The sequence below is a fragment of the Achroia grisella genome, unplaced genomic scaffold (assembly GCF_030625045.1).
Source record: "Achroia grisella isolate CSIRO2021 unplaced genomic scaffold, CSIRO_AGI_Agris_v1 utg319, whole genome shotgun sequence".
Classification (NCBI taxonomy): Eukaryota; Metazoa; Arthropoda; class Insecta; order Lepidoptera; family Pyralidae; genus Achroia; species Achroia grisella.
Genome location: NW_026712795.1, coordinates 1,045,531 through 1,073,380, shown reverse-complemented (window position 1 = coordinate 1,073,380; position 27,850 = coordinate 1,045,531). Strand labels below are relative to the sequence as shown.

Sequence of the window (27,850 nt, the reverse complement as noted above, 5' to 3'; positions counted from 1 at the left end):
TGTTGGTGGTAACCCGGGCCACGAACGCTTTGAAGCTCGCGTTGTGACTCTATTTCAGCTGCGTCCTCCTCAATGTCAGGTTAGTTTTGGTCCGGATATAGTCAACAACGTCCTTCCTTTTTCCTTGATGGCGTAGTGTAGGCGGGACAGGTACATTGCCGTGGTCAGTGTAGCAGCACGCAATAGAAAGTTGGGCCCAGTCGGTGCTATGTGTATAACATATGCCGCTGTTAAATCCGTCATATCTACTTTTACCATTAGATTATGTGCAATAAAATTATTTAAATAAATAAAACAAATATTTAATCATTTATAATTTATTATGCTTACTTATTATGACATGATTATAATTAAGTACAATTTGAAATTATAGACGTCGTATAGCCATTTTTATACATAGACAAGTCATTTTTCTTCCGTCTATTTCGTTTAGGTACTTTAATAATTAAGTTTCTTTTAATAATTAAAATAATTCTTCGCTGTTACCACTCACAAACGCCAGGTATATACTTATCAATTAGACCTTCGTAGTATGGCCATAGGGCTTCGATGTCCGGCACATTCTCACTCTTTGTGTATAGATCATATTTACTGAAACAAGAAAAAATATATTGTAAAATAGCTATTAAAATTAAACATTGTAAATTATGTTATTATTATTGTTATTGTTCTATAATAAAATATTAAATTGCGTACGAAAACATTATTTCAGACACTTATACAAAATTAATAAAAATACCTACAACGTATTCCAAATTCAAATCAAACGCACAGAGTAGTGCATCACAAATACAGATAAATACGCTAAAATTATCTCCCATCGATACATAAAAATTAATAAACAACATCCAAAATTTTTTACTTGTGCAGAATGCTGACTGCTTGGGACTATGATATATTTCTTATAAATCTTTCTAACATAGTTAACTAACTCACTTTTACGTTTATAATATTAGTAGTAACACAGATAAGATAACATAATACTAAGAAGGATTAAGAAATATAAAGCATGTAGTTATTATTAGTATTTAGTTATTTACTGTATTTCTAAGAAAATGTATATCTATAAAAAAATAATAGATACGTGTACTTACTTAAACTCAAGCACCAACTTGAGCGTCTCCACATCTTTGCTGTTGCTGAGATGACGGTAATCACCACCTGAATGCCACGGGTAGAAAGAGTGGTACCTGTCAGGGGACAATTCAAATTATAATTATGTGTGGAGGGATTGCTAGTTTGTTGCAATGTACTATGTCAGAACGACCTCCGCGCAGTTTCCTTGGTAGATTGCCATTTGCCAAGATGGACTAACTGATTTCATCCTCATTTTATCATCCTCCACTAGTGTCTCGCCAGCGTAAACCGTTAACGCAGAGTGCACCAAACCATTATCATCCATAAAAAAATGTGTAATTAAAATGTTTTATTACGATGTTTCTTTTTCAGAAACTAGAATGATCGACAATATATTGAACTATAGAATTTTAAATTATATTTGACTTTGAATTATATTGAACTAAAACAACGTAACCATCATAAATTTAAACAATTAAAAAAAGATACTGAGTCAAGCGCGATCATTCAAACACACAATGAATTATATTTCATAGGTAACGCAAATTTCATTGTCTATTTATTGACACCAGCAGCGGTTTAGCAAATCAGCTTGATTCGATGGTAGCAGATTCAATTTCTCGCACGATACAAACATTTGTAGTCATGAGTATTGGTTCGGGTGTTTTTATAGCTGACCCGCGAAACTTCGTCTGCATTACACCACTTACTTCACTTATCGTCATATCTCGCCCAATTTACATAATATCTTTTTAATTTATAGCCTATGTGTTATTACTGATGTATACGTTATATTACTGTAAAGTTTTCCATATGTCCGTATCCATACGTATATCCGTATATCCGTCATCCATACTCACATACTTTGCGTTTATAATATTAGTAAGGTTTACAAAACAAAATATATTTTATAACTTCTATCAGTTGTTTAATAATATAATAATATCTATAACATAAGCTCTGCTGGCTGGATTAGATAGTACTGTTGTCCTGAGTTAATATTATTAAAATATAAATATTATACCTGATCATGTACAGTCCACTTAATGGTATCTTAGAATTGTTGTGACGCAGAAACTGGTAAAGGTACTCGTCGTGGCTCCATGACATCAGTAGATTGTCCAGGCCGCAGTGGGGCTCGTATATACCGTATTTTGTGCTAAAAAATACTTTATATTTTATCGAATTAGGTGTGATTTTAAGGAAGAGTTTTCCATTTCATTACTTAATGGAATTAAGAATGCATTACTTCAATTGTTTATTCATTAAATACGCATACCATCAGAAAGGCCATCAGCTTGCTTGCGATTTCAATTACATAAAAACTTATTAATAGATCTTACTTATACTTAGGGTTGTATGTATCAGGATTGTCCTTGAAGCTTTCAGGTCCATAGACTATGGAGTCCGCCCACTGGCAGCCAACAGGGAACGTGTCCCCCACTACACACCATTGGGGTTCGTCATAAAACGCCATCACCTGACAAAGTTAACGTGAAATTATCAGATAAATATGGTTGCGAAAGTGATGTCCTTGGTGGTCTAGCGGTTTAGCACACCGCCTTACTTCCGATGGTCGCGGGTTCGATTCTTCGCACGGCACAAACATTTGTATTCATGAGTATGATTGTTTGTATCGATCTGAGTGTATTTACATTAAAAAATCTAATTATTTATATCAATTGTCTAGTACCCATAATAGGCTCTGCTTACCATGGGACTAGATGGCGCTGCGTTAATTGACTAAAAAAATATAGAATTGCAAAATCACTTCGAATTTATATCGTAAAATGTATCAACCCCCAAAAAACTCCTAACGCCTATACTTACTTACTTAGGCTGAGTGTTGAATAATTAGTTTGTACAAACGATTTTGTTTATGCATTTACTTACAGTACCAACTAATTGAAAAGTTGATTGATGAAATATATTCAAAATTATCTTTATTCCAATAATCTTAACAAAAGTAGGTACTTCTGAATAGCATTTTTTTTATTCTATCACTTATTCCGAATCCAGAATGAGCACAAAATGAGTAAGGACGAAAATTGCCCACTGCTCATTTAATCGAATTACGTGGGATATGATAAGTTTTCAACACAACGTTTATTTTGACCAATGCCTTTAACTAACATTGAAAAGTATAGTTCAATTGAAAATATATCTCACCTTTCCCAAATCATGAATGAGACCAGTTAGGTGGAACCAGTCGTCATCAGGGTGATCCTGTCTGATCCTCTCGGCTGTTTGGAAGGCGTGCACGATGTTCGGCAGGTCAGTGTCGGGGTCGGATTCATCCACGAGCTCATTTAACCTAATCAGGGCATCCTTAATCGTCGATTTAAAGTGATTGAACTTGAGCCATTTTTCTCTCTTTTCTGTTAAGAAATGTGTAGACATTTATCACCATTTCCGTGAGTGGGACGTGGGTACGAATCTAACTTAGACATTGCCCATAGAACAAAGTTTATATTCTGTGTTTTTATGTAATGACATACATGAACAGCATCACAAACCGTTATGCAATCCATGTGGATACCGGAGGAATATAAGATGAGATGCCGTATACTGCAATTTCACTTCCTTCTCTCACCTATCAACACAGCTTACAAAACCGGCAGAAATATATGGGAGGAAACACTTTCTGTAAAATCGATACGATTTTGTAAACAGTCTACTTAGTGACTTTAGTTATATATATACTCGTAGTAATATATTGTTGTATCAATTTAAGATGTTATTTGTTTCTACCCCTGGCATGCGGGTGGATATTATAAATACTTTTTCAAAAACAAAGAAGACAAATCAAGAAGACGTCTTAGAATTTAAGTAAGTTATCAACTCCTTCTCTGTTAAACCAATTGGTTCACTGTTGAAGTGATATTACTATTAGTTTTAGGGTACAATGGAAGCACTTGCATGTACATCGTATGGTTTTTAGTGGGTAAAAATCCCACACACCACCCCATCCGTCCGGCAAAAATCTTTTGAAACTTTACCACACGTTTATAAAAATGGGTCCCTACAATGGTTCTGGCATCTACTTTTGGTTCGTACAAAAGTCCTTAATTTACAAAAAAAATATAAACAAAAATCCTTCCGGTATTTTGAAATTTGATCATTCATTCTATAAATAAATTTTATTATTATGTTAATTTATTTCTTGTATTATGCTATATCAGCTCGTATCTTTACATAGTATAAAGAAACTCGCCGCTGTTATCTGTACGCCTAGGTCTTTTAAATTATGCAACAGATTTTAATGCAGATTTTCAGCAATAGACTGAGTACCTAATTGAAGAGGAAAATTTATGTGTATAATACAAGCATGTTATAGTACAGAAAGGCCAATAATGCATCCGTGCGAAGCTAGTTATTGTAATTCAATTGAAGTAAATCTAAGCTGTGTTTTGATTGGCCCACCAGACGATTTCTTACAAAGGTTACATCAGCAAACTTATTACCAAATTCCTAGATATATTTTTTATTTTTCCATTGCGATCAGCTTTAAACGAAAAATAGTTATAAGATAACAAAATAAGTACCTATTTACAAATTAAATATTTAAAAATATCACTATAAACGAGACCACGTGTTATTCATTGGACGCAGTGACCTGAGCACTTGACCGAGGCACTTCATCAATAATGAATGGACGCAGTGTATGCTAAATACGAAAATAACCCGCTATAGTTATTATTAGTATCATTTATATAAATGGTTATTGTACGAGTAATATTCACGTGATGACAATTTAGGAATCAAACGGGGCGTGATTTGATAAATATAGATTTGTTTTTAAGTCATTTTGATTTGTCGCTGTCTCATAATTTGTAGTTGCAGTCGTTTGAGTTTGTACAAAGACGTCTACATGGGTATTCCTTTTTTTACTCTCTACTCTAATCTAATGCTGTTTGCTGCAGCTGGCCTATACAGTAGTATACAGCTTCACCGGACGATAGGGGGCGAGTGCAGATGGCACTCCAAACCCGGTCCTTTCGTATAGAGCGGCTGAAGGCCAACTCCCGCCTGACGGATGGGTTTTCCTATCTCACCTCTTTCTGCCGCTAACCAGGATGCTTTCTAAGCTGTGTATCAATTCAAAGGGTAATTAAACTCCTGTGATACTACTCATGTGTTGGGGGAAGGAAATTAATAGTAATGTGGGTTGCTGATTCTATTGCTAGCAATGTACCATGTCAGGTCGACCTATACGCGGTTCCCCTTGAAAACCACCGTGTTAAATTCCAGGTTAATATATCATGAAGGGCTAACTGACCTGACCTCATGCTCATCTTATCTTCCTCCACTCGTGCCCCGCCTTTGGTATGACACTTCGACGCGAATGCAACTTACGTTTCACTAAATCAACGGTGACATGTGTGTGCATCAAGTAATAGGTCCTCCTCACGCGTTCCTTAATTGGATCTGAATCGTCGATAGTGTAGTCCCGAAAAGCATCTATTGGCTTGTCGTGAAATACAGGTTCAGGACGAAGAAGCTGCGACGGGTCGATAATGGAAATACCTTTCTGCCAAGCATATACAGAAGATGATTTAATTTTTTTTCCACATAAATACAAATTATAATGGAAAATATTAATTATGATAATCTTTACATCGTATAAAACAAAGTCGCCGCCGCTGTCTGTTCGTTTAAATGTTTTAAATTATGTAACGGATTTTCATGCATTTTGCAGCAGTGTATCTACTGCAAAATACTACAGTGATTCAAGAGAAACATTTATATGCATAATACGCATGTATCATTTTGTTATAGTGTAGAACAAGCTGAGAAAAAGCTAAGCTATGCAGGGATCGGCTGCTGGTAATTAAAATTTTATAGTAAGATAACACCGTTTAATAAATTAATTAACAATGATTTGTTAATTAAATAATGAAACGATGACATCGTAGTATACAATAGGTACACTTCGTTTTCACTCAATATTCCCGCCAAATAGAATAAAATTTTGTTGTAACTATTTTTAACAATGTATCTATACTAGGTTTACGGCATTCCTCGGGTTTTTTTCTTTATTTGTTTTTATTTTAGTTCTTGTTATGCTATTGTAATCTTTTAAAGAGAATAAACAATCTACTTACTATATCAGCAGACGCCATTTTCTCTTGTTTCAACTAACGATCCTTTTAATAACGTATTCAGTAGAACAATAACTTATATGATACCAATTAATTTATTTTATACCTGAGACGCTCCTCATGAGTGCTATCATTTGATAGTATGGTGATAATAGTAATCCTGTAATGCAAACATATACTTAAGTGTGATTGTCATCTAATCATAACAATGCATTGCTGTGTGGTAGAAATTGGTACTACTTACAAGAGCTAGACTGAACGAACTTGGCAGTCGAACTTGGCAGATGAATACACATGTCATGTGACAACTTGACCACTGAGACGTCAAGTAATTTGTTTGTGTTCAGTGCATTTGAAATGTATATATTATAAAGATATAATTGTTAAAAAAGATACAATAACTAATTGGCTAATTGTATTGTAATATGTATATTGTAAAAATATTGGCCGGAGGGAGAGGGCGGCAGAGTGTTAGGGAGGCGGCATTTTTACGAAAACAGTGAAGATCCGGGGCTGTCGCGTGGGTATCTCAGTCTCACATAATTCACCTGCCAAGCAGCTTGCCTTGTAAGCTGTTACGATTGTAGGGTGAAATCATAATATGAGAGACATGACATCTAAGTCCTCCTACATGCATGTGTATCACATGATAACGTGATGGCCGTAGTTCATGTAAATAGGCGACCATTACCGCTTACCATCACGCAGCCGGTCAACTTGTTCACAATTAACATTTTTTACAATTTTTGTCTGTCTCTCTGTTTGCTCCGGCTAATCTCTGAAATGGCTGGACCGATTTTGACGGGACTTTTTTTGGTAGGTAGCTGATGTAATAAGGAGTACCTTAGGCTACTTTTATTTTAGAAAAATAAAATTAAGAACCAAGCAGACGAATTCGCGGGAACAGCTAGTAACATATAAAAAAATATGATAGCACCGAACCTGAACCATGTATGTTAATTATAGTAATGGATGCCTATTAATCAGTTTGGAAACCGATTAGCCTCTCTCGATCCTGAGTCAGATAACGCATAAAATAAAAAAATAATACAATTGGGCCTGTAAGTGGGAAAAGGTTAGTAATGTGGACTGATGATTTCATTGCTATGTCAGGATGATGATGACGCAATGTACCATGTCAGGTTGACCTCCACGCGGTTCCTCCCGGAAACCATTGCGATAAATTCTTGGTGAATTTGTCACGACGGACTAACTGAACTGATCTGATGCTCATCTTATCATCTTCCACTATAACGTTACCGTTAGCGGGGGCCAATATTCCATTTTCATCCATAAAAAAAATTTGGGGCTGTAACCTTATGATGGAAGTGTCCACTCTACAAAAAAATCAAACATGAACCTAGTTTTTAACATGAACACTGACATCAGACATGAACACTGTATCTCCATAGTCGAGCGAATTTGTGAACCCACTGTAAACAGTAAACATCTTCTAGACCCAGCGTAAACAGAGCTTGTATATATCCATACATATTAATCATACATGAGTGAATGTGATAATCCATGACCTTATACATTTAACTTATATATGTAATTATATAATTTTATAAGTATATTTATACATTTGTATGTATATTATTTTTGTGTATTAATCTATTTCATATGTCAATTAAAATTCCCTGTCTAACTATATCTCATCAACGCGATGGTTGACTGGTAGAGAATGCCATCAGGCATGAAATCCGCCATGTATACAATTTTACGTGCAAAATAATAAATACATCCCTTTTCGAAATATATATATAAACAATATAATAAACACAGGACTACACAGAATCATAATCATAAGTACAAAATGTTTGTATCGTGTGAAAATCGAATCGACTATCATACGTCTGTTAAAGTGCTAATTGATGAATCAACAAGACCGTCAAGCAGCATATTTTTTAAACATGTTAAATTGCTTTGTAATATTTTTTCCATATACATACATATATAAGTATGTATATATAAAAAGTAGGTAGGTACATACGTTTCAGAATATTACAAAACATCTTATTTGCAAGTAGATAAGATTAGGAAGCAGTCCCATAAGCTTAGTTTTTACTACGTCTTATTGTTGATATCTATATTATAGAATACAAATGTAACTGGTGGCTGTCTGTACGTGGAAGTTTTATTTATTTATTCTGTTGCAAACAAAAATGTATACATAGTGGATTTAATGCTTGATGGCACTCTCTACCAGTCAACCGTCGCATTGATCAGAGGTAATAAGATGGTGCACTTTAATAATTAATATAACAAATAAGAATAGATCAATACGGTGAATATAGTGCATGAAGGAAGGAAGGAAAATGCAGGAAGTGCATTCCAAAGATTGATGGTGTGAGAGCTTGAGATGAGAAATTAGAGTGATGAGAAGATATATGTGAAAATCTATTATTGGAAGACTTTATTGAACGCACACAAATATAAATATTAGCGGCACCATCAAAGCTATTAAAAACGTAATAGAACTCAAAAAAATATTTTTATACCGTTGTGTGAGCTAAACTCAGAAACGGTTTAGCTGATTTGTGTAAGGTTTTAGTATTACGTTACAGTACAGCGCCATCTAGTCCCAAACTAAGCAACGCTTGTGTTATAATTATTAGACAACTGATATTTATACATTTTTTTTTGTAAACACCAGACTATATATAAGCAGTCATACTCATGAATATAAATGTCTCGTGGGAGGAATGAAATTTATAAACTATTATTGTTTCTAATACCTACTACGGATACCAAGTCGCGGGCTGAGCTTGTTATTGGTAAGTATCTATCTATGTTGGCGGCTGTCACTATTTTGATATTGAAGTAAGTACTTAATATGTCAATATACACATGATAATAGTATTTGTTAAATTGTGGAATTCTTTTAAATAAGATAAATTATCTGCTCAATATATTTAACTACATCCTTTCTAATATTATAAATGCGAAAGTAATTCTCTCTGAGTGTCTGTCTGTCTCTCGCTTTCACGCCAAAACTACTATACCGATTTTAATGAAATTGGGTACACAGATAGTCTAGACCCTGAGAAAGGATATAGGGTACTTTTGAATGCGAAAAAAGGGATGTAAGGGGTTAAAAGGGGAGATGAAAAGTTGTATAGAGGTATCGGCATTATTAAAGCTAGAGGCTTGAAACTTATGTCTTAGACTGTTGTTTAATTATAAAATTAATTTGACGTTATAAATAGAGTCGAAGTTTTTAACAGTTTTACCTTTAAGGGGGTAAAATAAAATAGGGAGTGAAAGTTTTTAGGGAAATTTCCTCATTTTTGATGGTAGAAGGATGAAAGATTTTTCTTTGGCTTTTTGGGTAAGATTATTAAACAATTTTCTTTATTTGGTTAAGGTTGCTATTCCACGCGGACGTAGTCGCGAGCACAGTAATTTTTTTTATAAAATTAGAATGGTAAATAACCTGACGGCCCATCTGACGGTAAGCGGTAACCATCGCTTATATCATAAACATCACTATGTATATCACGTTATCATGTTCCATCCGCATTACTTATGCGTTACCATTCTATAAAAGACTAAGATCATGCCTCTTATCCTGTAATTTTACTGTCTAATTGCACCCTACAATCGAAACATAATATTATAAATGCGAAAGTAACACTATCTGTCTGTTGCAAAGCAAGCTGGTAGGAGACTGAAATAGTCAAGACTGATCTACCCACTCAGACGAATTTTTAGTCTACCTTGAATATAGATATCTACTCTTTTAAAAAAAGCTTTAAAAAATATAGATAAGTCGTGATTTCAAATTTGAACGACTCCAAAATAACTGTGTGTTAATCTATATTTCTGACTTACTCCTAGGTTATGGAAACAACGGTAACACATACGAATGGCAGGTTTGATTGATAGCAAATTTACGTCCCAGCGTTTGGTCATATCAAGTTTACGTTAATCAAATCAAATCAAATGGAAAATCATTTATTCACGTAGGACATTTTAATCGCTTATGAACGTCAAATTTTATGTATTAATATTTTTCCCTACCATCCAGTTTAGTATAGAGATTTAATAGTGAAGAACTGGCAAGAAACTAAACTGAAGTTATTTTTTTTAAAAGCCAATTTGTTTCCCTCGTTTACTTATGTATGTATCTAAATTCTGTGCATGAGCAACTATTATCAGACAATGCTTCTTACGAACCCTTTTTTTTTCAGACTACTATGTCCGAATGACACTCCAAACCTGCGGAAGGACTTATGGAGCGGAAGAAGGCCAACTACCGCCTAACGGATACGACTTTAGTCTGAAGGCACCGCTAGGGGTTCGAACCTCAGCTCAGGCCGTCGTGATTTCGAACCCGTCTGGGTCTGGTATAGTAGCCGTGGCGATATTATTATAACATATGGGTAGTGGTAAACATTATGATTATGAAAACTACTGTACCAAAAATTCTGGCACAGCGGTCGTAACTGTTATAGTAGAGTGACTTTTAATAATATGGATTTATATGACAAAAATGGAATTTAAAGGTTTACGTACCTTTTGTTCAATACCACATTGATTATATTGCCTATTTATAAATATCGTTATATCTTTGAATCTAGGAGATACATTTGTAACAGGCAAACATATAGCTAAAGAAACGGAAGACGACTGAATTAAATTGTAATGAAGAGTACAATTTATTTCAGTCATTCAAAGAGATGTCCTTTCAAGACAATATAACAACGTCATCAGTGTTTGCTCATACTTGTCTACTTATACAGGGTTACTGGTAACTCGACGTATTCCCGTCAGGACGTGATAGAGGAGCTCAAATGCAATAATTTTGACCCTATATACGTCAAGAGTTGATAGTTTTCGACTTGTTTTGAATTTTGAGATTTAAAAAAAATATCCAATTCAGCGTCTTTAGAATATTATTAAAAAATTGGCTTGTTGAATGTCTTTCAACCTAATTCTTATGTGTAGAGGACGTGGTAACAAAATATAATAACTCACAAAATACCCATGAATGCTTAATAAGTAATAGCTACGACTACAAATGATTTTGTTTTGGTAAATCAAACGTTACTTGAGTTTAAGTGCCATGTAGCTTAAAAAAATATGAGTCTAAGCGTACAAATTACAAATAAAACTTTCTTATTAGATGACATCAAGACTTGTTTTTTAATTTATGATAATGGATTAGTGCACTCGCTTGCGCTAACAATATACGCTAGATGAGAAGGGAGTGTAAGAAATGGGGAATAGTAACCAAGATTTTTACAATGTTAAGTCGACCTCCACGCAGTCGCTTCTTGAAACCGTTGATTAATTCCTAGTGAATTCATCACGATGGGTTAACGGCCTAACTTCATCCTCATCCTATCACACTTCACTAGTGATTTGCGTGCGTATACCGTTAGCAGAGGCGGGTGTACCATACCATTACCATCCATTAAAAAAAATATGTAAGCCGGCGGGACACCAGTGGAGATGGTAAGATGACATCAAGGCCAGTTCTGTAAGTCCGTAGTGGCAATTACACCAGTAATTTATTACTATGTTTTCAAGAAGGAACTGCGTAGAGGTCACTCTATTATCTACTCTATCTAGGACGCATTATTTAATTTTGATTAGTTATTTAATATCAAAATTCATATGTGATATCACAAAATTAAATATGGGGTATATTAAATTTCGGAGGAGACATCTTAGATTTTGTGATTTTATACACGAACTTCGTGAGTCGTCCAACCATTTATCAATGTCACAATATTGTCGCCCCCTCCACCCCTCCTAACAGTCATTAATGGAACGCACCTTAGCATAGGAATAGTATATGGGTACCATACACGGGAATAAATGAGTTACACAAATTCTGCTCCAATCTATTATATAATTTTATTTACTTAATACAGCTTTATATACAATTATTCTATATTACTTATTTACATATAAACGTTAAAAATCCCTGATTACAGCACTTGTTCACGGAGTCTTGTCTTTTTTCAGGATCATTTTCAGCCCTGAAATAAAAAAATCAATAGAAACAAGAATAAGATACTTGGGGATTTAGTAAACAACACCCTATTCTCAAACTAAAGGCACACAGATAATTAGAAGCGGTTGAACGAACCGTGCCGATAACTCCCGTTCGATTGGCTCTCAGCCCTTTGCCCTCTGCTGTAATGTAATACAATAGGTACCAATACCAATAGGATAAGTTGTACCAATATCAGTATCATAGGTTGTACTAATACCAATATAATACTTTGTACCAACACTAATATAATAGGTTGTACCAGTAATACAGAAATTACAGGATAAGAGTCATGACCTCTTAGCCCAGTTGCAATGGCAACGCACAAGTGCTATCACGGATGCCACATGTTAATAGGATTCTCGTAGTGTCATTGATGTATATAGGCGACGGTTACCACATACCATCTTTGATATGAATGTAATTGAAGAGCTATCAGTTTCAAGAGGGGGAGGAGAACAACAAGGCACAGTTGCGTCAAGCAAATTAAAGAAAGTTGAAGACGTGTCGTATCAAAATATAAAAAGGATGATAGAAGATTGTGGGAATTAGCTAGAGCTCCACCGACAAGAGCGTGACTCTTAAATTATCAATGAATAAATACAGTGAACATTGCGTAAGAATTATTAATTAAAAAAAACACTGCTCTATACTAAGAAATAAAAAAAAATCAAATTTAATGCAATACCTAATCATTCTTTGTAGATGGAGAACATCCTGAATCGCTGTCACTCGACCATTCTCCTTCACTATACTCTCTTTCCTGTTTCTTATTCTTCACTCTTCTTGGTTCCTGTTCCTCTTCCATGTCATCGGATGAGGATTCTTGCCTTAAACTGTGCTGTATAACATCATCTACTTCTTGGAGCCCTAATTCTTTGGTAGGAGAAGATGTCCTTAATTCCTTGAGAGTATTTGTCAGGTCTATATTAAGAGGTGGGTCTACTTCTATTTCCACTTCACTCCTTCTTTTCCTTCTGCTCTTCGAGGTGCTGCGTTTTTTGTCTTTCTTGCGCTTTTTCTTCTTAGATCTGGAAATAATAGGAATGTTTTATTCTAAAATGAAGATAATGGGTAACAATCAATATGCAGTAATAAGTTTGCGCAATATCGTACAAAGTTTGTACAATGGGTGCTCATGCATTGCGTGTCATTTGCATATAATAAAGCAGTGAATTTTGCTAACTGCGCTCCATTGTAAACCATTTTTAAAGATCAAATATTTATTTAATATGATTTCATCATGATATATACTGGTGGTCTAGCGATTTAGCACACCGCTTTACTTTTGATGGTCGCGGATTGGATTCCTTGCACGGTGCAAAATTTTTATATTCATGAGTATGATTGTTTGTATCAGTCTGGGTGTATTATATGTATATTAGGTATATATTTACAAAAATATATATAATTCTTAATATCAGTTGTCTAGTACCCATAACACAAGCTCTGTTTACCGTGGGACTAGATGGCGCTGTGTTAATTGTTCAGGGTTATTTAGTTATTATATTAATAAATTCATATATTAGGACATAAATACCCCATCAGTTAGTAACTTTTTTTTAACCTTATGTTTGCATATATATAATCATTTTAAATATAGAGTGAATCCTGTGTTATCACTCATGTGTTGTTACTTCAGAGAAATAATGCGTCGTGTCTCCATACCGTGTAAATTCACTGCCATAACTCAACCTTTAACCGATAAACAGCTTACTTAAACAAGCTGATTCGCGGCTGAAATAGGCGAGATTGAGGCAGTTTCCACGCAGAAGACTTTATACAAAGTGGACCTCTGTAAACTATGTAACATCATCTATACATATAAATAAAATTGGAGTGTTTGTTTGTCATATTGAAATAACCGTTTATTACTACATGCATATGAATATAAATACGATACATACATCAACATTTTTTTTTTTTAATTTTTGTCTATCTCTCTGTCTGTCTGTTTGCTCCGGCTAAACTCTGAAATGGCTGAACCAATTTTGACGGACTTTTATTTTAGAAAAAACCTCTAATTAAAATGTTTGTTAAATTCCACACAGACGAAGTCGCAGCTACTTAAATATATAATATTTACCCATCGTAGTCCGATTCCTCGTTCTCGTCCGATGACCTGAAATATAACATTTTGTTAATATAACAATTTATAATTATGTTATATTGCCTACTGTTAGCAATCAGGTATAGATATATATATATATATTATTTAGATTTGATAACTTACTTGTATTTTCTACGTTTGCTTTTCCTGTGAAACCTGTCTGAGCCATCTTCATAACCTATAATAAAAAATAAAATATAATATACAAGCAATACTCGAGTATGATGGATGAGCCAGTCACCACTGCGCTCGACCGTATTTTAGGTACCCCAATGACTCTGCCCACCACGCCGCTTTGGATTTCATTTGCAAATGCAAACTTCAATTGCAAATCTTTTGTGTAAATATTTAAACGGGTATAAATATTTAAACAATATGTTATCCCAACAGCCCAAAAAAAAATTGAGATAAATATAAACAAAATAAAAGAAAAGATACTATTGTACCAGATGGGGTAGTAGTAGGGTAGAAAGCCGTTGTCAATTGTCGAAGTACATAAAAGCGACAGTAGACATGCCTATATTTCAATCGGTATATTTTTGTTTGTTAACGGTGTTTCTATCACCGGAGCGTCAGTCATAACGATAAACAGATTTGAACTAAAGTGTCTCTTTAATATAAAAAATACAATTAAATGTCGCACTCGCCTTGGAATTGATCTGTATGCGTCACGGAATGCAATGGGATAAAAATACACAATTAATTACAAATAGGTCAAGTAATTTGTTGCTAGTAAATCACAAATAATGTTCATGTATGTAATGCTAGCTGTGCCTTGAGGTTTCATGAGCGTAGAAATATAGCCTATGTATTATTTGATGTATAAGCATCATTCATTCAGTCATTCTAAAGTTTCATGAATAATAAATAAGCCTGGACAATTAACACATCGCCATGTAATCCCACGGTAAGCAAAGCTTGTGGGTACTAGACAACTGATACAAATACTTAGATAATTAAGCTAGCTGAGCGATGCAAACAGTCATACTCCTGAATACAGATGTTGGCAACGGTTACGAGTAATCGAACCCGCGACCATCAAAAGTAAAGCGGTGTGATAAACCACTACACCAACGAGGCCGGCGACTATAACAATTCTTCTCTTTATTTTTATTACTTTAAGTAACGTATTAAATTTTCGTGTTTGTTACCAAACTCTTCCGAAACGGCTATAACGGTTTTTATGAAATTTTGCATGTCGGGTAAGTCTGTGAATCGGGCAACATCTATGTTTCATACCCCTCAATGATAAGACTGACCCACCCCCAAATATTTATTTTTTATTACTTTTTTTTATTACAAATTAGTGTTGAAAAATAAATACACTTCACTAACCTATTTTTATAGCGATATTAATTTATATGGCAAAACCTTTGTTGGGTCAGCTAGTAAATAATATCATTTGAGTTCAACTTCAGGTTGTATTATACTTAATAACCTGTTAATAGTCTAGTTAGTACTCTAACTACTTACAAATAGAGTATAGTTTGAAGTAAAACTAGTGTAATACTACCGTATCTGTCTCGATGCCGCCGCTTTTCTCGTCGGCGACGTTTCTCTTCCTCGTCAGCCTTTTTTCTACGTAGTGACTCCAATGTGTCCACCTAAATGATTGTACAAAACAATATATTTATTTTAATTAATTATATTTATAATACTTTATTGCACCAAACTTAATTCTATTCAATTTATTTACTGGAATATGTGTACATAATGGTCTTGTAATTATAATAATACTTTCATACATACATACATTATTTGAAAAAAGTGCTAATCTTTGTTTAGGAACATATAGCATCCATTTATGTCTAAAATGGTACAACAAATTAATTATTATATTAATTAGACATAAAAAATGACAGACTTAAAAGCAACTGTCACTTTTTTCAGACAATCTTAGTACAGGATATTATAGGAGGCATGACATCTTATTCTCCCTGGCAAAAAGTCCGAGGACAGAATAAAAGTCAGACAACGCACCATAGCGCTAGCGAGTGAGGTGGTAGGCAGCGCAGCGGCGGCGGGATCTACACCAACTTTCTTGAGAAACTCGGCCGCTCGCCGTCTCCTCTCTTGTTGCTTCGCTCGTTCCCCTTCTGTTTCGCACTCACCTACAAATATTCAGTCATAATAGTTTAATCTATGTATAATTTATATTTTTTAATATCACTCAACGATGATCTTACAATCTATCTTTATACAAAATAACTCGTATTTTTTTAGAAACTTAAAAATTGAGGTAAAATTTGTTTTTTAAAAATACAATTTAGATTTCGCGCTAAAACGCTACAATAGCAATGGCGTCGCCTACAACGTTAACCTTTCGGAAATACTTAACAAGTGACAACTTACAGTAGAGGTGATATGTTTGTTTATTGGAAGTTTTTGAAGGCAAAATTGATTGCCAATTTTTGGTGGCAATCAAATTATGAGTTAGTGTCATCATGCCTATTACATATAAGAAACCAAATCAATACTAGGCTAGCGAGCCTATCTAATTCTAATTCTGGGCTAGGGAGTGCCCTATTATGTTGGATTCTAATATAACGACTGAATGTTGTGGATATAGCAAACATTGCGTCCAACTCGACGTTGACAACTGATAACTACGCCCATCTCAGATAACAATCGCGAAAATATATTATTATATATAAATATTTAAAAAAATATATTAATAATTATATAAATATATAAAAATTTAAGATTTCGTTTGTTTAAACACTAATTTTGACACTACAAAATATTCTTATAAATGGTTGTACGACAAATAGGCATATACGCGCAAATAAATAGATAAATTATTATTTAACGATTGCTCTAACCATTTGTAAATAAATTGTTAGTAATATGGACTAATGACCCTATATGTTGCATGATCTTATGCTTATCATCCTCCACTGGTGTCAGCATAAACTGTTAGCGCAAAAGAGTGCACCATTCTATAAATAAAAAACTAACCTTTTGTATCTGATAAATCGCCAGTCAAATCAATAAGGTCATCAGAGTTGTCCTCTAGCGAAATAATCTCATTCTCCAATTCCTCTTTAATAACCCTCTGCCTCTTTTTCTCTTTATCAGCCTCTCTTTCTCTTTCCCTTTCCTTCTCTCTCTTTTTTTCTCTGTCTACGCTTCTCCTATCTACTCTCCTATCCTTTACTTCCTCTCTACTTATTGACTTGGAATGGTATTCTTTTTTTCGGTCTTTATCTTTATCTCTATGTTTCTTCTTTTCTCTTCTAGGACTGGACCTCTCCCTTTCTTTATACTTTTCCTCTTTTCTCTCTTCCTTCTTTTCTACTGCAGGTTCAATTTCTTTTACTATCTCTTCAATTTCTTTTGGAGTATTGTTTTCTAATTCAGTTGCCACCAATTTTTCTTCTTCCGTTGGTTCCTTACGTATTTCTTTCATCTCGGGTACTATTATTGGTTCTGGTTTTGGTATTGGTTTTGCGATTTCTATAGGCGCAACTAATTGTACCTCATTATTTTGTGTAGCTTCTATCTTGTAAACAACAGCTGACGGTATTATAACTGGTGGTATTTGAGGAATGGTCTTCGGTACTTCCTTTGGCTCTTCTACTTTGTCATTCTGTTGTTCAGAATCGTCATCTGAACTAGACTCGTAAGGGAGAGCTGGTTTTGGTAAAATAGGATCTGGTTCCTTCAGTTTCTTTATGGAAAACGATACAGGCACTGTTAGAAAAAAAAAATATTTTAAAGTATTATAAGTAAATAATAATAATATTTTAACTTGTATCTAATGTTTGTCCAGAGTGAGTGATAAGACCACCTTTTATACTAGTTTTTTTAATTAATACTTTTTCGAAATGAAAAGTATAAGTAAAATTTAAGTAAAAACCTGGACAATTGCGCTCATCCTATCATACTCCACTGATTCTAGGTGCCATTAGTGCAGGCTGGTGCACCATTCTTTTACCATCAGAAAAAATATACATATAAATACATACCAGAAGACTTTTTCTGTTTCCTCTCCCTGCCTTTGCCATTCACATCAACCCCTCTTTTTGACTGCATCAGTCTTTTGTAATAGGGGTGATACACATTGTCAGGGTCGAGAAAAGTGAACCTTGGATCGTTTTTAGCGCGGACTATCTCGGCAAACTCGTCGCCATTTCGTGCGACATACGCCGCCATTTTGTCGATCACCGAGTGCACGTCCTCAGGAGGTTGTACTACAGGAGGTTCCCTACTATCAGTTGAGGAAGTGTCATCAAAATCTGTAAAATATAGTATTTATATATAATAATAATCTTATATAAAAAATGAATATTTTTAAGCAAACCAGACGACTCACCAAATGCGTAATAGCTTTATGCGCGATGTTAATACTACGATGAGTATTAAAACCTTTTGTTGTAGAAATGCCTTTTTAACTTAGAGATCTAAGTTCAAATTCGGTTGAAGCTACCTTGATTACACTTACCAGACACGTCGCTGTCGCTGTCAGTATCATAGTTCTTCATAAGACTGAGTCCGGTGGACTTTAGCGGCGCCGTTGTCTCTCTCTTCGGTTTAGATGGCGCATACTCAGCCATGTACTGCTGGTAGTACGCCGCGTACTGATCTTGAGGTGTTTGAGGAGTTCCAGCTACTAATGATGGCGCTGTTATAATAACCAATTAATTAAATTTATATATAATTCTGTAACAACTTCAAAAAGCATAAAATCCTAGTTGTATTTGAAATTGAAAATGCTAAACAAATATTGTAATTAAGGTTTTTATTATGTTTAAAGACTATAATTGTAGGCACTCTCTGAAAAAATAACTTGACAATACATCGAGCTACCGCATATGACTGTATGTGTGTTTATTTTATATAATCTAGTGATAATAGATACCAATAATGAAAAACCTTTATATTTATTATTTATACAGGTTAGAATAAATCAGTAATTATTTAATCTGTTAGTTTTTATATCATATTTTTTAAAATATATATTAATTATACAGTTTCATACATGTTTATTATTTTAATAAATCTTTATTATATATAAAATATACATGTCACTGAACTGATTTCAAATTCGATTTGCACATTGTGTGTAAATCAAATTTGATCAAATTGATCCAACTTGAAAGATAGGATAGCTTACATCTCAATTTATAGTCGCAATATTATTTAACCTTAGCCACAGGAACGCGTGGCTGGGTCTGCTAGTTATATATATTGTTTTCTAGTTAGCAAGAACCTAAGATTAGGTGTAGGCCTCTTTAAAAGATGTCCATTCAGTAGGCTAAACTATTATTATCCAGTACGCAGACCTTCAGTTTTTATTTACATATTTCTAATATAAACATAAATTTCACTTTGTTAATATATACATAAATGCACCGTCACGTCTACATATCTAATTTGTCACGATTAGAATTTCATCATTTGTTCACGCAGTTTAAAACCGTTTGTAACATTAAAATATACTTACCACGATGATTGACATCTTCAACCTTATTATACATGACGGGGGCGCGAGATATCTCCGCATTACATCTCGGCGGTAAAGGTTCCGTTCCTGGGGGCGCCACTTCCCCTGGCGCCAACTCCGGCGTGTAAGCCTCGTCCATGGTCGCCTCTCCCCGCATTTTCGATATAAGCATGGTGTAATCACAGTCTGCTGACGGTTTGTAGTGTATACTAGGTATTGATGGTGCCTGTAATTACAATTAATATGTGAAGCAAAAACGTTGCAGTCATTTTTTTTATTTAACCGATGGAGAAGTAAGTAATACACACTATATTCTCTATATTCACACACATAGTTTACTAATAATTAATAATTTGCGGGGTCAGCTAGACCCCGCATGTTTTCTTTTGCGGGTTCAACAAATTAAAATCGCTATTAAAATGGTGAAAATTTAGGGTTGTATGTATGTTTTAATGTTTTATTTTTAATAAAAAAACAAAAAAAATTTAGGGGTGAACAACCCTTATCACTTAGGGGTATAAAAAATAGATAATAAGACCTACTGTATCTGATCATACAATTTCATGAAAATCCGTCAAGCCGTTTTGGAGGGGTATGTTAACTAACATCCTGATGCAATAATTTTATATATAAGAAGATATTAATAAAAACCCAGCCCAATTTATACAGCCCTATTTAGTTTCAAGCTTAGCAGAGCCTATGTTATTGATAGACAACTGATAGAAATACTTAGATAGTTATATAAGACTCGTTTGTTACACTGTTTCATGCCTTAATGGTGTAACCAATCATAATACTATTTGGCACATATTATTTGGGATGAGATAACATATGACTGCCAAACATGGGATTGCACAACAAAAAATTTGAGTATAATAAAGGTATGTCAAAATAACATGGAACGAAGTATTCTAAACATCAAACTTAGAGACAAAATCAAACTCACTAATATAAGAGAAAAAACTGACAGATGCAGTCAAAACCATTAAGAAACTAAAATGGAAGTGGACAGGACATGCAATAAGAAGTAAGAAAGAGAAATGGACTAAGGATGTTATAGATTGGTATCCAAGAGAACAAAAAAGAAAAAAGGAAGACAGAAAAAGAGGTGGGAGGGTGATATAAGGGCAGTGGCGGGACCAACATGGAGAAGGAAGGTATTGGACAAAGGAGCCTGGAGTCTTTTGGAGGAGGCCTATGTCTTGGGACAAGCTGATGATTGTTAGCACAAAGGCTATAAATAAAATAAATAAAATAAAAAAATTTGGGATGAGAAGTCACAGCACAGGACAGAAGCAGTTAAATAAGGTATAGGCAGGACATTTACTCACGGATTCAATAACCGTTGATGCTAAGCTGGGATGTAAATACTCTTCAGGTTCGTGAGGCTTTTCTGTAACAATAAATTGAAAATAATATATACAGCTGAATTTAGATCATCCTTAATATTTTTATGGCTATAGCTTATTGATAAAAAAATGTAGTAGATTAACCAACTGTTAGACTAGTTTCTTTGTCGACTTACTCTCCTTTTTTCTGCTGGTCCTAGCCATTTTGTTAATTGATAAATCACCAATTAACCAAATCCATAATGGATTGAATGGAATGATATATAACTCACCTTCAATAACTTCCACTTTCTTCTCCGGCCATTTCCCTGCTTTAACCAAAGCTATCAATGCAGTATAATAGGGATGCAGTACAGAATCCTTGTTGAGGAATTGGAACTGTGGATTGTCACCCTGTTTTGTCTTGATGAGTATTTCCATCTGGACTCCTTGGAGAGCAATGAAGTTAGCAGTCTTCTCAATTATGGCATTTTGTTTCAAGGAGTCAGGCTGTAAAATTACATTTAATTCTATAACCAGTATGGTAAACGAGCTGACTGCTTGCTTGATGATAAGTGGTTGTGTGTTGTGGTAGGTGGTTGGTAAAACACCTACATAATGTGATAGAAACTTGTAACTATTCTGATAAAAGACTGTCCAAATTTCAAACATGACAATGCCGGCAGTGGACTGTTCAAAATCCAGGTTTTGAAGAAATATGTCAAAATATAAGTCTGTATATTGATTACGTTTTTTACAGTTCTCAAAAATTTTTAAACCACTAGGTCCACATAACCTATTGTTATTTTTTATATGTGGAAGATCATCAGTTTCACAATAGATTTGTGAAACTGATGATCTTTCTTCACTTAAGCATGCCTGTTCCACAATTCCTGTTCTTTTTAGCCAGAAGGTCTGCATACCTCAGTCTCACCTATTTCAGCTGCCAAGCAGCTTGCTAAGGTTACTTCCAATTATAGGTGCCATTAGCCAGTGAAATTACACATTGAGGGGAAGAGGCATCACATCTTAGTCCATCATGGGTGTCATATGATAATGTGATAGCCATGATTGTTCTTCTGTTCATGTACGACATGTGGCAACAGTTGCCACTTACCATCAAGTAGGCCATAAGCTTGTTAGGAATTCCAATTTTAAAAACAACATTGTTTTATGACCTTAGTCTAAGAACACTGGTAGGAAAGTAAATCTCAATTCAAGCCGTAGTAATTTAATTCCACATTGCATTGAAATAGAGGGACAAAATTTATATCTATATGCTTTCTTTACTTACCAACACTACATCTACTGGTAATAGTGCTTGGAAAGAAGGTGTCGGCAGGAACGGTTCGTCGACCTCAGTTGGCTGCGATACCTGCGCCGGCTCCGAGGGAGTATCATAGTTGAATCCAACTTGTCCATAACCAGCTGCATGGAGACGCTTCAGCTCCTCTTCTGTTGAGAACATATCACACATGACTACAACATCTAATCCCAAAATAAGCAGGGCGGATGGTGGATTGTTATTAATGGGAACTAATGTCTTGTTTGTCAGACCATCACAATATCATCAATAATAAATTTGTAAAAAGAAACACTTACAGCTCATTAATTAAATTACAAGATGTGTGGCCTGAGGCAGGAAATTCAATATTGAAGAATTGAAACTGTTTTTTATTGACGGCCTCAGTGGTCTAGCTGTTTAACATACCGCTTTACTTCCGATACATAACACAAGCTCTGCTTACTATGGGACTAGAACGTGCCATGTTATTTGTCTAGGGGTTAATTATTTATTTACCTTTGTACATTTCCTCTTCATCCTCATCTGTGTGCAGAGCTCTGTATCTTTCTTCATCGCACAGCTGTTCAACTTCCAACTCGTTCCTTGTGAGCTCTATGCGCCAATCATACCCACCAGGGGGAGCCTCCAGAGACGACAGCTCATGCAGGGCACCTCTTGCGTCATACCTGTTCACATATATTCAAGTTTGAGAATCAGTGCTTCAATATAAATTTATTATTTTAATTATTTACTTCAACTAAGTTATTTTTATTTTCTAGTGAAAAAGTAGAGTGATCATTGTAAGTTTATTCATGTCTGTTTGTCTGTCTCGCTCATGGCTCTTAAAACTGATGTACGAATTTTGATGTTGCTTTGTTTGAAAGCTGACATAAATGAGATGGTTAGCTAAAATTTATGAAAATCAATTAAGACTAACAACTAGTTTTTTAGGTGGCAAAGACAAGTTTCACATATTTTTAATTTACAGAAATGATTCATTAGTAAGTTCAGTTAAATATCCTGCTTGATAGGTAAAAAATATTGGTTATGGTACAGAAAGCTTTAATAATTTAGGTATAATCACATATTCTTTGTTACTTTTCACCAGTTTAAAAAAAATACTATAATGAAATTATATCATTAATAAACTGATCAATAGAATTGTTAAAAAAAAATTGTCATAATGGAAACATTGTTGCTATGCACAATGCAAAAAATCTAGACATATTTCCAGACACAAAATGCGGAATATTCAAGGATACCGTTCCAAATTATACATACCACCGAAGTTCATCACCATAACATAAAGCGCGTCGCAAGCGCCACGCACAAGAAGTCCATCCCCGGTGCTGCTTCAAACATCCTCTGCGAAAATCTTAAATATCTTCCAAAAATTTAGTATTTCCTGGCCGTTTACTTTATTTTAATTATTTTTAGCGCCACAGTTAGCAGTCTTATAGTAAAAAACAGTTCGAACCTGTCGATTTTCAACGTTTCATCCCCCATCCACGGAATGAGGTGTTTTCCTTGATCAATGTGCAGTGCTTTTTCGTTGTCCCTGAATAATTTGCATGAGTAGCCGAACACAAATAGGTCTTCTTTCTTCTCCTTAAACTCACTTTTACGTAAAATACCCGATTCACTGTGATTTCCAGTCCATTTTACCGACATTTTGATATCAAAGTTTGGTAAAAATTTAAATTAAAAATATCAATAAAGCTAAAACGCTATAACGTAGTATAATTCATTTCAATTTGATTGCTATTGACTGACAGTGACTGACAGTCGTGCATGGCCGAACATGACAGTATTTGACAATATTGGTTGCGTTTAGAAACTACTTATTAGTTTGATTTTGTTCTTTTTCTTTTATTATATAAGAAGCAGCATTTTAATTATAATTAATGTTGTTCCCGTTAATCGAAGTAATAAGATCTATTATTTAAATACATATAGTAATTCTTTATTACATATCTATTAAGTTGATTAAATTTATTAAAAGTAAAATTTATATTTACTTTAGGATAAATAGTTTATTTAATTTTGTTATTCATTTACAAAGCTCTTATTCTCATTTTTAAGCATTATTTAATTGCGATAATATGAAGTAGAAAAGAATACTAATACCTGCAATGTAATATAAATTAGCACAAAGAACGCCGTTTTCCAATAAAAAAAGGAATGAAATGGCAACTGAATATAACCCAACCAAAGTCAGAACCTTAATGTGTAAAATGATTTTGCTCGTCACGTAAAGTTTTCAAGTGTATTCCGAAATCAAGGGTATAATATACGTTCAAAAGGCATATGGCGGACGTTTTATATATTTTTGCATCGAAAACTGATGAATTCTTTTAGTTATGAGTATCTTGTGACCGCTAGAGCGTATTTGTTAAAATTAGATGGTAAACGTTAGTTTTAATGTGTAAATAAATATATTATAATCTAGAGTCTTGTATATATTGATAGTATTTTAGTGCGTGGACGTTTTGATCCGTATTGAAAACGAAAAGTCTGTGATATAAACAATACATAGGTGATAGAATAATTTCCTGTACTATTTGTAAATATTGTAAAGTTATTTTAGAATTCTAACAAAGTTAATATATTGAGAGAAGACTGAAAAAATTGTGTTTGATCTGAGACCTGCTAGCTATGTCAGCTGTGAATTTGTTGTCTTCTTTGAAGGAGAAACCAATCGTCGAAAATCCAAATGATGGCCCCAACGGCGAAGGTGAGTTCATTATGATACATACATTATTCAATAATTATGCTAAATGTCCCAGTTTTCTTAAATCCCAATTTCTTTGGCTATCAAATATTAGAAGCCTCAATGTTTACACTATAAAAATCTTATACAATTCTAATTGAAAGTTGCTAATTAGCGTCCTATTTTTGAACATTATGAATTGCTTACAACTATCCTAAAATACAATGTCATGTTGACTAAGGGATTAATAGATAAATTAGTTTCATTATCAATTGAAACAAGTAGAAATAATTATGTTAATATTGAATCAGGTAAGACTTTCTGAATTGGTAATAAAGATGTTATTGTTGTTATTTGTTGTGTAATGTTTAAACCTTAAGGAAACTGTTTTTTTCTAATATGAAGGTATCAAGATTAAGTTATAATGGAGGTAATATGTTGACTATTGTCCTAAAATTCCTAAGTAAATAAAGAAAAAAAGATTATTTTCTTTAAACACACTATGTATAATATAATGTGCACATCTAAAGTGCTTTGTATAAGGAAAGTGTAGTAGTAAGGAAATTTAAATGAATATTGACAAATTATTCAATATTGTAGGATGAGTTGATATATCATTACATAGTATAAAACAAAGTCGCTGTCTGTCCATCCGTATGTATGCTTAAATCTTTAAAACTATGCAACGGATTTTGAAGAGGTTTTTTTTAATAGACAGTATGTATGATGATGAATATTTATATATATAATACATGTACACCTGGGCGAAGCTGGGGCGTGTAGCTAGATAATTACATCTATAATCTGGTATTTCTTGTGTATTAAAGAAATGGTAAAATGGTAGGGTGTATTTTTTTAATGAAATAATTGTGCATGTAATGACATCACTCATCCACCCGTTTTAGCCATTTGGCTAATACTTCTTTATTTCGAATGCCTGTCCCCAATTTTATTTGGTTGGGTTTGGAATTCTTATGACACTACTACTACTTACTACAGGATGGAAAGTGAACAAATTTAAATTAAATTATCACCATATAAGCTATATTTTTAGATTTAACAGATTTATGTTTATCTTTCTTTTTACTATTATTCTCCTTCCAGTAATCTCCACTACCTTCCCATTTAACCTCACAGTCCCAGAATGTCTATCTTTATTCTAATCATTTCCTCTATTACTTCGTCCAGTTTTTCTGAACTCAATAACATCCTTACATTCCAAGTACTTATTTGGCAAGGATTTCGCATGATGACGACCGGTTCAGCTTTGCTTCTGCCCCTGCCGGACTTGGACCACCACGGCATATTACATTGTGGAAGCCCATTGGCAAGAACGTTACTATATTCCACTGACAAGAGCATAGCTCTTAAATTATGAATGAAAATGAATTTCTTTTTACATCATGCAAAGCTGGGATGGTAGCTAGTAAAAATATATACATTGATAAAACTTATATACATGTACACACACACCTCATTTTACCTATATTTCACATTCTCATCCAATCTCCATATATACATTTCACTAATCTGTCACCTCAATATTATAACAGCTTAGCAACTTATAACTTATGCTATAATGCATAGCCATAGAGCATTCCTAGATAAATAGGTTATCCAACAATAAATGAATATTCAAAATATGAGGAGTAATACTAGAGATTATCCCTGTACATCCAAAAACTTTAACTCATTATTATTAATACAGATCACATTGAATTTTTTTTTATGAATAATAACCCTGCTCAATTCAGCATCTCGTACCAAGCAACAAGGTAACTGATAGAAATACTTTAAATTTCTTTTGAAATACAACATAATATACTTAGAGAAAACCTTTTTTTTTTTACGAGGGGAAAATCCCTCATGGAGACCCGGCCGTCTCAGGGGTTGGACGGACGGGTACTGTGAGACTCCTACTCACCAAAAACCCCACGAGCTGGCAATCAACCGCGACCCCAGCGGCGGTCGCCCGCAAGCGGGCCCTTCTTAACGCGTGGTGGGAACTCTTCCCAGTTCCCCCGCCTCCGCCTACCGTGGGGAAGACGCACCGGAATACGGGATGCGCCTCCCCCCCATCTCGGCTCCTGTTGTGTGAGCGGCAGACTTGAACCCCTGAGATTGCCGCCCGCTCCGCACGTGTCTCTACAAGAGAAGAGTCATAGCAGGAGCGGGCCATCAACGCGACGCTTAACGGCCTGGACGGGCCCAACCTGGGCCCATTGTCCCAGCCTGCGCCGGCCCCCTTCGCCGGACTATCGGCCGACATAGTAGCAATATCCCGAAGGAACTACTACTATCCCGCCCAGGGCGTACCAGAACCAAACCATTGCTCGGCCACCGTTCCCCGCGGACATATCCACGAGGATGGGGAAGCCTCCCAATGGCAGGAACATACGAGGAGGTTGCCCGACTCACGCACCACTTGGAGAATACCTAAACAAACACAAACATTAATACTTATGAATACAAATTTTTGCATCTAGCTAGGAATCAAATCTGTGATCATCAGAGGTAAGGTGATGTCTAGACCATCGAATCCATCTTTACCAATTCAAATTGATTTTCACACATATTTTCTTGATATGGGTTTATATATATATTTGTATTGATGTATATTTATGTTTTGAATTTGCATCCGAAACTAAGAAATGTATTTCAAATTCCTCTGCTCCATTTCAATGTTGATTGGCCATAAGGGAGTGAGAAAAAAATGTGAGTATTCAATTATGATGCATTGTTGCATTTTTTTTGTTCATAATAGATACATTTTTCAGAGAATGCAAAA

The 27,850-nt window shown here is 34.5% G+C and overlaps 3 protein-coding genes across 4 annotated transcripts in view; 1 reads left to right on the top strand and 2 right to left on the bottom strand.

Annotated features, from left to right (window-relative positions):
• Window positions 1-345: 345 nt before the first annotated feature.
• On the bottom strand, window positions 346-6,261 carry LOC131843549 (inositol oxygenase-like). Its single transcript, XM_059192222.1, has 7 exons — window positions 6,183-6,261; window positions 5,434-5,608; window positions 3,247-3,455; window positions 2,421-2,557; window positions 2,102-2,236; window positions 1,095-1,190; window positions 346-591 (listed from the first exon to the last, which is right to left on the bottom strand). The coding sequence occupies exons 1-7, from the start codon at window positions 6,198-6,200 to the stop codon at window positions 483-485; spliced, it is 879 nt and encodes a 292-aa protein (XP_059048205.1). The 5' UTR covers window positions 6,201-6,261; the 3' UTR covers window positions 346-482.
• A 5,766-nt stretch (window positions 6,262-12,027) lies between these two features.
• Window positions 12,028-24,078, bottom strand: LOC131843543 (protein suppressor of white apricot). Of its 2 annotated transcripts, none has more exons than XM_059192213.1 (15): window positions 23,830-24,078; window positions 22,869-23,038; window positions 22,362-22,522; window positions 21,361-21,577; window positions 21,071-21,132; window positions 19,740-19,965; window positions 18,738-18,917; window positions 18,262-18,531; window positions 17,252-17,986; window positions 16,274-16,404; window positions 15,807-15,897; window positions 14,417-14,471; window positions 14,270-14,305; window positions 12,872-13,214; window positions 12,028-12,169 (listed from the first exon to the last, which is right to left on the bottom strand). In XM_059192213.1, exons 1-14 carry the CDS (start codon window positions 24,021-24,023, stop codon window positions 12,872-12,874), a joined length of 2,871 nt encoding a protein of 956 aa, XP_059048196.1. In that variant the 5' UTR covers window positions 24,024-24,078; the 3' UTR covers window positions 12,028-12,169. The 2 variants fall into 2 exon arrangements, with proteins under 2 accessions (XP_059048196.1, XP_059048197.1); XM_059192214.1 differs by lacking the exon at window positions 23,830-24,078 and adding an exon at window positions 23,634-23,727.
• A 554-nt stretch (window positions 24,079-24,632) lies between these two features.
• Window positions 24,633-27,850, top strand: part of LOC131843559 (eukaryotic translation initiation factor 4E transporter-like) — a 36,077-nt gene continuing 32,859 nt past the window's right edge. The window contains exon 1 of the mRNA XM_059192232.1: window positions 24,633-25,086. Within this exon, the coding sequence (XP_059048215.1) occupies window positions 25,008-25,086 (79 nt within the window). The 5' untranslated portion in view covers window positions 24,633-25,007. The remainder of the gene's footprint in view (window positions 25,087-27,850) is intronic.

Excerpts from the sequence above, each read along its gene's own strand:
- LOC131843549 (XM_059192222.1), bottom strand. Across the intron at positions 2,558-3,246 it reads TCATTCATGATTTGGGAAAG|GTGATGGCGTTTTATGACGA; the intron begins GTGAGATATATT and ends TAACTTTGTCAG. Across the intron at positions 592-1,094 it reads AAGTTGGTGCTTGAGTTTAA|TAAATATGATCTATACACAA; the intron begins GTAAGTACACGT and ends TTCTTGTTTCAG.
- LOC131843543 (XM_059192213.1), bottom strand. The coding sequence starts at position 24,023 with ATGTCGGTAAAATGGACTGGAAATCACAGTGAATCGGGTATTTTACGT. Across the intron at positions 23,039-23,829 it reads GAAACGTTGAAAATCGACAG|GTATGACGCAAGAGGTGCCC; the intron begins GTTCGAACTGTT and ends ATATGTGAACAG. Across the intron at positions 14,306-14,416 it reads AGCAAACGTAGAAAATACAA|GTCATCGGACGAGAACGAGG; the intron begins GTAAGTTATCAA and ends GTTATATTTCAG.